The sequence below is a fragment of the Anguilla rostrata genome, chromosome 2 (genome assembly GCF_018555375.3).
Source record: "Anguilla rostrata isolate EN2019 chromosome 2, ASM1855537v3, whole genome shotgun sequence".
NCBI classification, from domain to species: Eukaryota; Metazoa; Chordata; class Actinopteri; order Anguilliformes; family Anguillidae; genus Anguilla; species Anguilla rostrata.
In genome coordinates, this window is record NC_057934.1 from 32,620,522 (window position 1) to 32,635,569 (window position 15,048).

General features: G+C 39.7%; 2 protein-coding genes across 10 annotated transcripts in view; both read left to right on the top strand.

Moving 5' to 3' along the window:
* LOC135247811 (CD209 antigen-like protein A) overlaps positions 1-15,048 on the top strand; it is a 190,285-nt gene that overhangs the window by 76,287 nt on the left and 98,950 nt on the right. The window lies entirely within an intron of this gene.
* LOC135247812 (C-type lectin domain family 6 member A-like) overlaps positions 1-15,048 on the top strand; it is a 106,618-nt gene that overhangs the window by 11,662 nt on the left and 79,908 nt on the right. For 2 of the 4 annotated variants that reach the window (XM_064321695.1, XM_064321693.1), the window contains exons 2-5: positions 3,856-3,957; positions 4,660-4,746; positions 4,916-5,067; positions 5,361-5,464. In XM_064321695.1, the coding sequence (XP_064177765.1) occupies positions 3,856-3,957; positions 4,660-4,746; positions 4,916-5,067; positions 5,361-5,464 (445 nt within the window). Of the gene's footprint in view, positions 1-3,855; positions 3,958-4,659; positions 4,747-4,915; positions 5,068-5,360; positions 5,465-5,870; positions 6,291-15,048 lie in introns of those variants that run through there. The other 2 variants (XM_064321692.1, XM_064321696.1) reach the window with 2 other exon arrangements.

Below are 15,048 nucleotides of genomic sequence, written 5' to 3' on the forward strand. Positions count from 1 at the left end.
GCATTCCCTTCTCTTATCTAAGTCTTCCTCCCCTTCTTGGCGTCAGTTTATGTATTCACCTCTCTCCTGCTGGATTTTATCATTCACAACACGTTTGTATGAAAGGCCTAGTTTGTATGCCAGAAGCTGTGCTTTCTTGTTATAGGACGTTTACAGCTTGTGTTTTTATATTTAGTGCAAACCTGTACATGATTATTACTGTTTTGACCAAGATCGGGGCCATTGCTAGTTCTACATATACCTCTTTTGTTAATGATATACTTGGTGGTAATGGTTGGTGATCTTAAATGCATTTCCTTCCCAAAGGTGGGTGTCAAGCCCTGATCAGCTTCCTGGTCTCTCAATGCGATTTCCTCTCTCTGCTCAAGTAGCTCAGACCACAGTGACACAAAATATATAAAAGAAATACCGATAAGCACTAGCAGCAGTTGAGAAATGGCAGCATTGGTCTCCAAAGATTCAGAGGGTATATACACTGACCTGGCGTGTCCATTCAAGATGTGTACAGCACACTGGGCCAGACCTCACTCACAGCCCAGACTCAACAAGTAAGAACACTGCACGTGTTAAGAGCAGCACACAGGTTAAGAACACCTGCACAGTGTATTAAAGAGCAGCATAATCAAGAGATCATTGTCGCTTTTAAATGAGCTTGTGGAATCTATTTTTATTACATAAGAGGAAAACTAAATAGAATCCAAAATTATTTAGTAAGAGTTCAATCCTCAAGTGTGAGCTGTGAGCTTGTAGCTCCCACCTTGCACCTAGAGCCGAGCTCCCAGCTCCCAGTTTCCTGATCTGAGCTCGCACCTCATAGCTCGCTCATCCCAGCTCCCAGCTCTCAGATCGTACCTATCAGCTCACTCTTGCCCGAAGACCTCTTGTGTTACCGTATATTACTTTAATTTGGAGAAATATTAGAACATATCAATTATTGCAATGTGCATCATTGTAAGACGCAAAGGGAGGTTAATGCTGGAGTTAGAAATTTTTATGTTAAAATATCATTTTATTACATATAAATGTCAAGAGACCATTAGAAAACGCTTGTTTGTGTAAAGGGGTTAAACAGGGTGTTATTCTTGGTTAGTTTGTGTGGAGCTCTAAATGACTAAGTTACGTGTGGCAGTCTGCCCATTTTGCATTTAGGCTTATTTGATATTATAAAATAAAAGTAGGCCTATGGATTTTAATTGTAATTTAATTAATGGATTAAGATAAACAGCTCATATAAATAGCGACACTCATCCAGAAGCATGGACGTGGGGTGGGCATGTAAGTTGCAAAAAACTGGCTATGGTATACCCGGGGGTTGATGATGCTACCGCCAAGAGGTAAATATTTTTCTCGACTTGTAGTGGTACTGGGGCAGAGTATGCACAGTCAAAAATGTTGAGCATTGCCATTCATATTAGTCAATTGAAGACACAAATATAGACACATTTTAAAAAAGTGTTTATATCTCATTCTTTCTGGTTGTCTGTGACTGTTGGCCCTAATTTTCCATTGACTCAGTTGTCATATCTATTTTAAACTGTTAAGCGAACAGTTTTCTTGACGTCAAGAAACCATTTTAGAAACTTGAATGTGACAAACCACCTAGCGTTTCTTAATTTGAACATGAATCTGCTGGTGTCTGTTAGTATAGCTTGACTTTACCACTCTCCCCCCAAAAGTGTGGCTGTTTGCTCCAATATATACATAGCCTCACTCCTCAGCTTGACTCGGCTGACTGCTAATTACTATTCTCTTATTTATTTAAGCTTTATTTATACAGGGTAGGTTGACTGAGCCTGTATGTTCTTTCACAGCAATGCCCTGTTTCACACACACTTAGATACCCAACCACACAAATAAATTACATAAAATCAGTAGTACAATATAGATAAAAACATAATAAGTTCAGAAACAGTCATAGTGACCAATTGCATGAAGTTCTCTGCTTTTTATCACTGATTTAAATTCTCAAAGAGTAACCAGGTCTGTGAGCCGAACCTCCCTCTGTAAGCTATTCCAGGCAGATAGTGCAGAGAAGTTAAAAGCCTTTTTACCTAGCTCAGTACGGACAGTAGGAACCTTTGTTATCAAAGTATCTGTTATCCTTACTGGTATGCACTCTAATTCTGGGTCAAATAGCAAGAAAGGTAGCTCGGAAGAATACCCAAAATTGTCTTATAAATGAAAACATACCTGTGGCTAAGTCGATGCATGGATAGGGCGAGCCAACACAACACTGAGTACAGTGAGCAATGATGAGTGAGGCTTCTACTTGTGATAAATCACAGGGCTCCATGATACACTGTGTCTTATCATGTGAAGACGATAGTAACACAGGTTACCATAATCACAAACTGGCAATAAGGTAGCTTTGACAAACGTACATTTAAAGAGAAACTCGATTTATTTCTAAAGTAAAAACTCAACTTGCGTTTCTTAATCCGATGCTGGAAGTGATAGTTAAAAGACCGCTGAGCATCAAGAAAGAAACCTAAGTATAGATTGTTACAGGCTCAATAGATTGGACTTGTAAAGTGATAATACATTGGTTTAATAATGTGTAGCCTACTTACAGTACTATTCGATAAAACCATAAGCTCAGCTTTTTCAGCATCCAGAACAAGTTTCAGGTGGAAAAACTGAGCCTGCACCAGATTAAAAACATGTTGCAGTTTCTAAAGAGCTTTATTCAGGGTAGAATCAAAACAGTATACAGCTGTCAGCATAAAATGAAAAGCAGCATCTGGAACATTTTCACTAAGGCAGTTTATATAGACAGTGAACAAGTCACAGGAGTAGATCTTCAGACTCTTGAATTTGAATCTTCACCCTGCTGACCTAAACATTTTGTCATAGGTCCTCTGACATTCAGATATCGCCATTCCCCCTGCCCTGTAAGCCCACTCCTTCACTTCAGTAGTCAAACTGTATACACCAATATTGGTTTAATTGCAGTTTAGACCATAGTAAAATGTTTACTGAAATGTTTACTGTTTAGTGAACCTGTGTTTATACATTAACTGAAATGGCACAACCAAGTACTGAACTGCAGAACTGAGATTTTTATTTACTGTGCAACTTGTACATACAAGTCCCAAGAGCAGGATCAGTGATGCGTTATCTCTGTTACCATGTAGGTACACTGTTTATTTATTGCATACCGCAGCAATATCAAAAGCACATCCCGCATTTTGTCTTTAAAATATTTTAAGTTTTGTGTTTCTCAGGCATTGTGAGTGCAGTGATGGGCCCCACTATCTGGATAATGCTTGTGTGTTCCATCTGGAAATGTGTAATCGGCCACCATTTCACCCGTGGATTGAGGGAGGGTTTCTGTGGACAGGGTGTCCCCTGCTCTTTGCTCAATAGTGACACCCCTGTTCAGATAGGAACCTGCGATCTCTCTGTGCCGGTTGCATAGTTTTCCAGTGCAGAAAATGCATGGCATAGAAATGCTTTTTGGGCTACAATGAAAATAAGGGGTAGCTGACTGCATGCGATTGTCTGCTGCCTCCTGAATGGACAGAGGCTCAAATCCTGCACACTTGCTTTTCTTCTGAAGAGTTGAAAATTTTTTGACCGAATGTAGTCACATAAAATTGAGATAGAAATGGAGTAGGCCCACCTTATATTATTTAGAGAGATGGCCTCCTGTATTTTTATTTAGTGAATATTTGGTAGTTGCGTAGGTGAATATTAAAGTTTGCAGTAGTGGATTTTTATTTGCTGTTGTAAAACTTTAGTTTATTGCAGTATGTTTGGTTTGAAATTAAAATAAAAACTAGCAACAAGAACAACTATATAAAACATCAAAGAAATGAGACATTCTGCTTAACTTGTCTGTTTTCTTGACCGCAGAGCACAGTGGGCAAAGCTCATATCCCTACAGACGGGTTGCAGTGAGTCTGGGGCTGCTGTGTGCTCTCTTATTGGCTGCCACAGTAGTCCTGTGTGTCCTCTGTGAGTAACTGTCTGTGTCTCTTTACTGTGATCCTGGTAAAATGTCATTTTAAAGTAAAAAACAGATCTGTTCTGTCATTTTACAAATGAATATCATATAGTGGGATTAACTTTTGGGCTTTTGGGCAATCCCCTCTGTTTTCACCCAGCTATTGATGTAGATTCTATTTTAAGAAAAATAAATGTTTTTAAGTAATAAATTAGTTACTACATAAGAGCTAATATGTGATGTTGATGCCTTGATCATTGTTGGTCATTATTTTTTTCCAAAATCCATTCAACATTGTAGTCTTTACTTTGAAATTTGCCTAGAAAAAAATTATATAAAAAAAATCTTACATAATTATATAATTTGTCACCCATCTGTATATATATATATTTCATTCACATTGTTAAATGTATACTGCAATATTCTTATAAAGCCCAAACAAAAAGATTGTTCATAATTCTCTAAGACTGCGTAAATTAATACATTGACTTAACAACACAAACTAAAAAATTTTAAAAACTTTTTTCCTAGGTTGCCTAAATTTATTCATTCACAGTTCACAAACTTAACAAATGATGTGGTCAACCTATGGGCTTAAGCTTCTGTTTCCACAGATTAGCACAGTAGTCTGTATCATACTGAGGTGAAATTCTGTAAAACTCCTTAATCGATACTTATTTTTCCTAAGGAATGCATTTCCCCTTGTGTATTAGATACAAGTCTATCAGAGAACTATTCAAAGGAGGAGAAGCTCAGAAGCAATTGCAGCACCATGAATACAGAGAAAGTCCAGCTACAGAGTAAGTACAATTAAGTAATTAAGAAACTCCTCTTTTTGTGCAGGACTGTCCCTCCAGTTCACAGTGAGTGGTGCTACTCTGTTGTCCATCTGCAGAAAAGCATTTACTTTTACACTGTTACATATGAAAAGATCATTCTCAGAGTCTGCTGCCTGTTCTTTCTGTACAGGCAGTGTGCCTAACCCCTGTCCACAGGGCTGGGCACAGTTCTCTTCGAAGTGTTACTACTTCTCTAATGAGGCGAAGACCTGGACAGACAGTCACAGTGACTGCGTTAAAAGGGGAGCTGACCTGGTGATTATAGAGAGTGAAGAGGAACAGGTAAGGCTCTGTAAAATAATTGTGAATGAGTGGATGGAGATAAAACTGACAACATGCATTCATAAGAAGCCACTGTAAATGTAATTATGTAATTATATCTCATCTTGTGTTGGTTCTTACAATCTAACGTGTTCAATATTACCACTATGGGTGAATCGCATTTATCAGTGGGGTGTGGCTCATGCTGTAGCTCAGTATCTCACAGATCCAGAAAGTGTCAGTGTGGACTGTTTGTCTCTCAGTGTCTACATCTACAGAGTGAGCAGTGAGGGTCATTCTGTGTTTGTTTTCAGCGGTTCATCAACAAACAAATAAAAAACTTTACCTGGATTGGACTGAGTTACTCAGCAGCTAAGGGTAACTGGCTCTGGGTGAATGGAACCCCTCTGCAGAAAGGGTAAGAATTCTTACAGAAACAGCACAGGACGTAAAAATATAGACAGACACAATCATGTATAATTTTAAACAACATCTTGGCAGATCAGAAATATGAATGTTCCTCTGATGGTAGCCAGTCTAAGGTTTGTGTTACTGCAGTGAAATATGTCACTGGGTATGTTTCTGGTTATGATAGTGCATATGTGTACTTTACACTTTTTACCTTTAATATTGTTCTGTTTGTACGATGAGGTTGGTTTAATGAGTACAGTTAATCCAGAATTATCTTCCAACAAGATATATTTCCGCTGTCTGAACTCTCTCATAGATGGCAATAGACAGAGAATGAGAAGGAGTCACTGTATCTCCGTAGGAAACAGCAGAGAAATAGAGCTTCTGTGTCTCAGTCTTTGCTTCCTTTACAGATTCTGGGAGAGTGGAGAGCCAGATGTTAAGATTGGTTATAATTGTGTCCTGTTTGCCTCTCATATGAATGCATGGGGTGCTTTTTACTGTTCTAATGACTATAATTTCATCTGTGAGACTAATGCTCTGCTCCCCTAAACCATTTTTTATCATTGTATGTTTTTGGTTCTCTCATCTTGTGAGAGGCCGTTGACCATGCCAGGTTTGACAGTCAAACACAGGACCAATAAGCAGACCACAATGTTACCGTTTCTGTTGGGAATATATGGAATATACATACTGCTGTCTTTACTAGAAATGTATCTGTGAGACTAAGCTTTATTAAATGCATTGAAATGACTGTACATGCAGAGTAGATTTAAGCTATTACATTATTGGTTCTATGGACATATTGTAAGTATAAAAAATCAAAAACCATACATTTGAAATGGTCCTCATCTTGCTGTTGTGATACTGTAAATTTAAATTGAAATCGAGAACAGCAGTCACTGCTAAAAAAGCAAATGTGTTCATTGGGCCTCATTTATCAATAATTTTGTAAATATGCACATAAGTTTCCCCGTAAAATTATACAAACTAACAACTGCCGCCGCATTTATCAAACGTTTGGAGGCACTTAGTTTCAATCGTATCCCCGTGCGTATGTTGATAAATCCCAATCAGTCGTAAATTGGAAGCGCGTTCGCGGTCGCCTCATTGTAGCACACCTCATGCGGTGACAGGGGGTTGGCCAGTGGGGTCATCAACCACTGCTTCAGCGGGTAACCCTCATCCCCTAAGGGCGAAAGGGATAAAACGTTGACAGTGCAGGTTTGGAGTTACTAAATGTCAAACATCATGCTTACCAATGAGCCAGCCATCCTCAATAGCTCTATGCGCCAAGCGGTTCCCCACAGAGCAGTTTTGCAAAACAAATGAATCACGTGTTCCTCCAGGACAACGAGCGACAACATTGAGGAGAGGGCAAGCTGCGTCAGATATCAATTGGACGTTGATGGAATGATATCCCTTCCTATTCAAGTAGGTAATGGTGTCGGTGGATGGAACTTTAATGTGCACATGGGTACAATCTATGGTACCGATCGTAGTAGGAAGGCCGGCCAGATTGAAAAAGGCCTGTTCGAATTTGGCTCAGTGCACTATAGGGAACTCAAATATACTCCGGGGCTAGTTTAACAATAGAATTAAGCACACTGGACAGTATGTGGCTCATGGAGGGTTGGGATATTGCACCAATCTCCCTCTGTAAAGTGCCAGAGGCCACAAAGCCAAGCACTGACAGAACTTGAACATGTGTTGGAATGGCATAAGATCTTCTTGTTTGCCTCGTTAAGTCTGGCTCTAAGATGTTGCACAGTCTCAATTTAGAAGCGTTCTAGGGAATTGGAACCAACTCATGAGCCACCCGTCATCCTCGGCAAAAAAGTCACACCGGTCCCTGAAAATGTGATCTCGCCGAAGTGCTCTCGCCAAATCCTCTAATAGTGCAAGGTCAGCCATTGCAAGCTTGGACTTAACAGCATTTTGGCCATTTAAATAGTATTTCTCATCAATTAATTATTTAAAAAACAAAACTGCAATTATGAAATCATAGAAACTCTTTGTACTGCTCATTTTTGTTTTACTTAATAAAAATAGTATTCACAACCAATTTATGTTAGATTCTTTATAATTTATTTTTCTTCATGATATTTCAATATTTCATGACAAAATATGTAGACAAAGAAGCCCATTTAATGACCAATTTCATCAGTAAAAGTGTAAAAGTTAAAAGACGAACTGCGGAGTTTACACACAATTTCCTTCGCACGTCTGAACAAGTTGGACTCCCGAAAACTTTGATAAATCCCAGTTTTCATGTGTAAATGTTGGTATGAAGGAATTACGAGAAATTTTGTTTGTATGTTGCTTGATAAATGAGGCCCATTGTGTGAAAGTATAAGCTAATAGGAAGAGCTCTCAGTACCTACTTACTCAGTATCTCATAAAGGCTCTCCAAACTGAGGCTGTGTCCTAAAGACATAAGCCTCATATACCCACAAGTAAACAAGTAGTATGTGACTCTATGACTTAAATTCAATAAACATTTATCCTCAACTCTGACTAAGTAATATCATTGCTTTATAATCTTTGCTGCAATCGATAGTCAAATTTAAGGACTAATGTTTATTGAATTTAGGCTTATGTGGTTCCTGTATTACCTTAATCTCAATCTGGCTGTATCACAGAAGCAAGTCCACAAGCTAGGTGTGTGTGTAAATGCTACATTAATACTCATAAATACCAAACTGATAAAGTACTAAAAATTATATTCCATGCATGTTTGAAGACGTATTAAAAATGTATTAAACTGTGTCAAGTAAAGTTTTCGTTATTCTGAATGTTAGTTTGCTGCTGAAATATTCTGCTTCAATTTCATCTTTTTTCTTTGTAATCATTTGTTCCACATCACTTCAACATGACCAGATCTTACAGGATAATCTGAGAAGTGGTGCAGTTCAGCTACAGTTTCCTAATTTTATTGGCAACCAGCACAACTTTCCATAGAAGTGGCGACTTTCACACTTTAAAGGAAGTTAAAATAAAAGCTTAATGTAGTATATATAATGCTTTCATAAACTTGACATAATGGCTTCATCCATACGCATGTTGTGCTTCATAAAGGGTGGCAAAACATCTTCTTTTACAACATTATGCCAAATGTGACATAACCAACAATATCACCTGGCTAATGGCTAAACATTATAAAGGGTGCATAAAACCTGCTTATGTAGGATCCTAGGCTAACTGTGATATAACTCATGATGTCACTTGATGTCATGAAACAGTCCAAATCAACCCGAGAGAAGTGAGTCCCCTTGAATGCTGTTACAATTTTACTAAATGTACAGTAAATTACACATTTAATAAATTAAACACAGTGTGTATACTGCGCGCGCACACACACGCACACACACACAAACACACATGCACATTCACACACATACACGCTGTGGCGCCCCGATCCCTTATCGGTGCTCCCCACGAGACCACTAGGACGGCCGAGCCCATCGACACCGGCGGCCGCTGGGAAAAGTGGTGAGTGGGCGGTACCTAGCAAACCCTTGTCTAGAGACATTCAGGACCCTGGACAGCCCTCGGCAGACCAACTGAGGCGACAACCGGCAGCACCATGGAGAGGGCTGCAGCAGAGGGAAGGTAGGTGGAATTTTCCACTCTGCCACACATCTGAAGCTGCTTGCTGGATTGGCTGCCGGCTCCCACCTGAAGCTGCTTGCACTAACGAGCAGGCAGGCTTTTATAGACCAGCACAACCCAAGGAAAGAGAGAGTTGCTGGGGCTTCCGTCGCAGCTACGCCGGACGACTCTCCACCCCGAGAAGAGACTGTAAGCGGCCGTGGGCCAATTCTCTTAACTAAGGAGTACTTGTGATAACCTGTGGTAAAGGATACAAAGTAATCGTGATTCCTGGAGACCGTGTGGCAGGGGGCAACGACAGGAACAGCGCAGAACTTGAGTGGGAGAAGAGTGGAGTGCTACCGCATTGGGAGGGAGGCCTTCTCCCCCACACCCTTGGGACCGGAGGATCACCAGCCGGCGGCCGGAGCAAGGAACCGGACCCGGATCGGACTGACCACGCCCTGTCCCCCCCCTTAACCCACGTCTTTTTCGTTTCTCTCCAGAAGAGCGTGTGAAGACCTGGAGCGGAGCACTGATACCCCAACCGGGAAGACTTTTTAGTTGTTTTTGGCTCCCCCTACCCCTACCCCCACTCATTACAATTATTAAAGACCTTTTTTATTAACCACTACCTCTGTCTCACCGTGCTGGTTCTTCTGGGCATCCGTCACTCAACCCCCTGTTGGCTGAGAGAGTTCACAACGCATACACACACTCTCTCTCTCTCAACACACAAAAAGGGAAATTTTTATTCAGCATGCATTGATAAAAATTCTGAATGCTCTGGTAAGTTATGAGTTCATTGCTGGTTTGTATTGTTTCACATAACCAGCGTTACTTTGCCACTCTGACATATTAACTTTGTCCTCATAGTTATGTCAGGTGCACACTTATGTGTAATGTTGTTACAGTTTTTTACAATCGCACACATCCTTTTGTCCAATCTGTAGTCACATTTTCAAAACTCTAACACAATTAGCACAACATCCGTCTGTTGTGGACCATACCATTAACACAATTCATGTTGCTTTCACAGAATATGCAGTCAATTAACACATTTCTAAAATGCTTAAAGTTTCTTTACATACAAGCTTACCCAATACCAAAATTATGGACCTTTCTTGTCTTATTTACAAATGCTTGCACACAGCATGCCAGAAATGAAAACCTAATGTTCAAAACCTTAAATATAGTATAATGCCTCTACTTCTGCAACAACAGCAGCTCAAAAGCTATATTGAAACAGCGGATAAGCATTTTTGAATGAACAGATCATTGAAACATTGAGAAATGGCTGATTTACTGTAATTGTGTATTTTATTTTTACACATTTGGAACCAAAGGCCATGTATGTTGGATTTTTTGTTGATCACTGGCAGCAATTTCATGTTGCTAATAAAGCTTTTACTGTAGCATTTCTGTCTCTTACAATTTTTTTCTACTACATTCTATAAAGTAAAGATGACTCATTCACTTTTATAGATAGTATGTTGCGAAAAATGCACACATTCGACACTCAACCAAAAATGTAGAGTGGTTCACAGTAAAAGGAAACTGAATTATAAAAAACAATGGATTTCATATTGTCTATTGTATGCAGGTAGAACTGAAACATGAAAAGTAATGCAGTTTTTGTAATGCCATCAACTGTTAGTATTTTGAAAGTCGTTGTGCTATGATTGACTAGATGTTCCTCTTGGATAGAAAACGTGCTAGTGTTTTGAAAGAATGATCTGATATTGAGTCGGGTTTGCAGTGTGTTGATAGAGTTAGTGTATGTAGAGAAAGTTGTTTTGAATTTTGAATGTATAGTTGGTATTTAATGAACAAAATGTGGTTTTGAGCAGAAAATTAACTATTTGCCTAATTGTGTGATGTAGGTGTGTTGCTGTGTTAAGAGTCTAGAAAAAGTATCTTACGTATAGGTAAATGCTTGTTAGCAATTTTAAAACTGTAATTTGAGTTAAAATATTGTGAATATTATATGTGAAAGTGTATTATTTATGCATCTAGTGTTCACGTTTAGAAAGGAAGAAATTCCATTTGCCATTTCTGTCATTTTTTCTTTTGTACTCATAAACTGAAAAGTAACACTGCTACCTTGTGGCTGAGTGTAAAATAGATGGAAAAAACCCACGATAGGATGAGTGTGATTTAAAAAATTAACATGAAACATGTGAAACAATGGAAGACAGATATTCAAGAAGAGTGCAAACCATGAAAAAATGCAAACACAAACCAATTGAAAGAAGGTCCTTGTTATTAGACATCACATCTTTTATTTTTAGAAATACTCTGTTTTCTAAGAAATATGCAGATGTTCACATGATGCTGTTTTATTTGTTGTTTATTGGTGATCACAAAGCTGGTACTTCGACTTCTTGTACATGCTAAGCTGCTACTCAATCATGGCCCTGGATCTGTAGCACAGCTTTCTATGCTATATCGTGTAACATCTGGAGCAGGAGAAAGGCATTTTAATTGTGGTATCGCAGGATCAACAAGATGGAAAACAATCTCAGAAAAGATTGTTCAGATTGATGCGTGATTTCATCATGGGTGTATTCGAAAATATGTAAAACTGGAAAGTTTTAATTACTGCTCTCATATTGTGACTATAAACCTGTGTAAAACGAATAATCAGACCAGCTGTAATCACGATCTCTTTAGAACTATATTTTCTTTTTTTCCATCTTTTGCATTTTTTTCATTTGCATAAAGTTCATGCTCCTTTACTGAACCATTGCTGTTTTCTGTGTCTGATGCTGCAATTATTGTCAGCTCTCCGTTTCCCAATGAGAACTGGAGAACTTGAATCGCTCTCCACTGGTGTGGAGTGTCACTAAACAAACACTTTGAAGCTGCAATGAGTATAGCTATCGCCTACACACATTTGGATGTACAGTGCTGTATTTGGCTGTTTCATTTTGGTTGAGTTCACCATCTCCCACTGAGGAAGCAAGAGAGGGGTGAAGTAGGTGGCCAATGAGATGAGCACAGAGTGCACCCATCACTCATGGGAGTTGTAGTATCATGTAGTATCACCACAAATTGATTTAACTATTTCAGATGGCTTTTGTGAAATAGAATAATTTTTTTAATAGAAAATGCTACTGGAAGGTCACACTGTTGTTAATGCTACTGGGTGTTCTCCTCACACTGTTGAATACTTCAAAATATACACTTCACAGAGTCTGATGCAACTGGATTCAAAGATAACATGCAAGAACCCGGGCTGATCTGCGCATATCAATACAAACACTCTCAAAGCATTCCACAAGACACTTCACAGAAAACACATAAGACGCACACACACACAGACAAGACACACAAGACATACTGAACTCCCCTGGGGCCGAACACTCCCTTTTATCCTATCTTGTTAGCTCCTCCTGTTGTGGAGCTCAAGCTTGGACTTTCCCTCATGCTTACATCATTTTTCTTTACTCTTTCCCATACATCATTGTTTCTCATTTTTCAGACACCATTATTTCCAAGCCCCCTTCCTTTATTTAATTAAAAAATAGGCATTCCCTTCTCTTATCTAAGTCTTCCTCCCCTTCTTGGCATCAGACATGTATTCACTTAATTTATCTCCTGCGGGATTTTATCATTCACAACACGTTTGTATGAAAGGCCTAGTTTGTATGCCAGAAGCTGTGCTTTCATTGTATATGGACTTTTACAGCTTGAGTTTTATATTTAGTGCAAACCTCTACAGATTATTACTGTTTTGACCAAGATCTGGCCATTGCTAGTTCTACATATACTTCTTTTGTTAATGATATACTCCATCTTGGTAGTGATGGTTGGTGATCTTAAATGCATTTCCTTCCCACATTCCCCCCTTTGGAACTTCTAAGTTCCATGTCTATTGTGATTAACTGTAGGATACGCTGTGCAGATATCACTGACATAGTGCAGGAACATAACTTGATATGCAGACTAAAATGACTAGTACCTAGCCTTAACCGCAATGCAGAGACTGCAGAGCACTCTTTTTGTGCCGCCTTCGCACGACAGCCTTATGTGGGTAGCCCTTGCGGCACACCCCATGCCTAGCCTAATCCCAACACACATCTTTATATTCCTGCACTAGGACTCTTGCGTTTCTTAGCATTCATTTAATATGTATTTGGTTTACGTTGATTAATATGTATTCATGTTACTATGTGTATAGATCACATTTGGCAAACTTTCCCTAAGATCTGTTGTCAGATTCCGTCCGGTCAGACAGCAAAACGCTATCTCATGACCTTAGCGATCATCAAATGATGACTGTCGCCTGGAGGGAGACCTAACAGCAGAGCAGAGCATCGTGTGGAAAACATCCCCTCCCTATTTTGCGGGGAGTGGGTAAAAGCCACACAATGCTCATATCCCTCACAGTTCTTGCCATTTCACCTTGCACACAGGCCAAAGAGATCCAAAGCAAGATAACAAGTATAGTCTGCATAACAAGCAGTACAACATATTCTCCTTACTGCTAAAATGTTTTCAGCCCACATTGACTCGTTGAGAAGTAAACTATTCAACAGACTCCCTATACGGCCTTTCTGTTGCTTAATATTGCCACTAGCAAACCAGTTTGCCCAGCAGTTGTCGTCCAGTACTCACCTACACAACTGTAGTTGAATATGAGCAGTAAGGCAGAGTGCTGCTCAGGCATGCCCCCGAACATGCGTCACGTGGCCCCCCTTTCGCACGTGAATGTCGCCCTCTGAGTGCGATGGATTGGATTATATCTTCGCCGCCTGAATTTTCCTGAATAACATCAACAGGGCAAACCATGGCCTTTGTTTCACAACGAGATTCAGCGTGGTCTGATTTTTCTTTTAACGAATACAATTTCAGGTATACATATTGCGTGCTTAAGCCTGAGTACATTAATAATTGGATCAGCCACGGGTTACAGGTGCACAAGATTATACAGTTACATGAGGTGGTTAGATGGAGTTCTAACATCATAATTCTGGTTAGTAATTTATAAAAAATCAATCAGTTAATTCTACTTGGTTATGTGAGTTTCTTGATTATAGCTTCTACTTTTGCTTCACTCATATTTTCGTTATTGGCAGCGAATTGGTATTGTTTTTATGTTTTTTGATCTAATGTGATTGGACAATTCTCGACGCTATCTTTCATGTTCACGCCCGCCATTAATATAAGTACGGATGCGCGACTGTCACTCCTGCTCCTTAGCTAGCTGACAGGTACTTTCAGGAGATGGCAACTTCAAGTAGAACCGCGGAAATCAAAGAAAATTTGGTTATTTCCTTACAAAAACGCCCTTTCACAAGGCGTTCACTGGAAGAAAAAAAGAGGATAAAGGAGCTTGGACCGGACTGACCCATTTTACAAATTCAGCAGCAGGCAAGTGATTGAGGATGAGCATACACCCGGAACGGGCTCTTGTTATGACAAATGGAGTTGGCTAGCTGGATGTGGTGTAAGTAATGCCTTTTATTGCTTTCCGTGTTCGCAAAGTTTCAAATTTCAAAGTGTCGGCACCGAAGCGTTGTGGACAACGACGGGGGTTCACGCCCTATAACATCTTTCTGAAAAATGCAAACGGCACGAAAGTAGCTGCAGCCGCCTAGACAATAGTATGAGACAAAATTTTTTTTTGGCAGGTTTAGCACACTGCTGAACAGCTAGATGAAGGCTACAGGATTGGCATTAGAAGGCACAACGAAGAGATGACAAAATCGACACATCCTGTCCAGAATAATAGACTGTGTGATGGCCTCTGGGCAATAGCCTGGCCTATGTGGGTGTGTGTCTCTCTCTCCTTGCTCGTTTGGGAGTGGCTTTCTTGCTCTCTCTCCTAGCCTTGTCCCTCCCATTCTGAATTGTGCTTGCCCTTGTCTAACTCTCCTCTCCTCTCATTAGCAGATTGGCTTCACAGCTGGTTCAGATTCCTTTCCACTCCTGCCTGGATGGCAGCTGCCGGGCCTGTTTAGTTTCTCTTTTTGCATTTTTTTTTGATTATTTAAA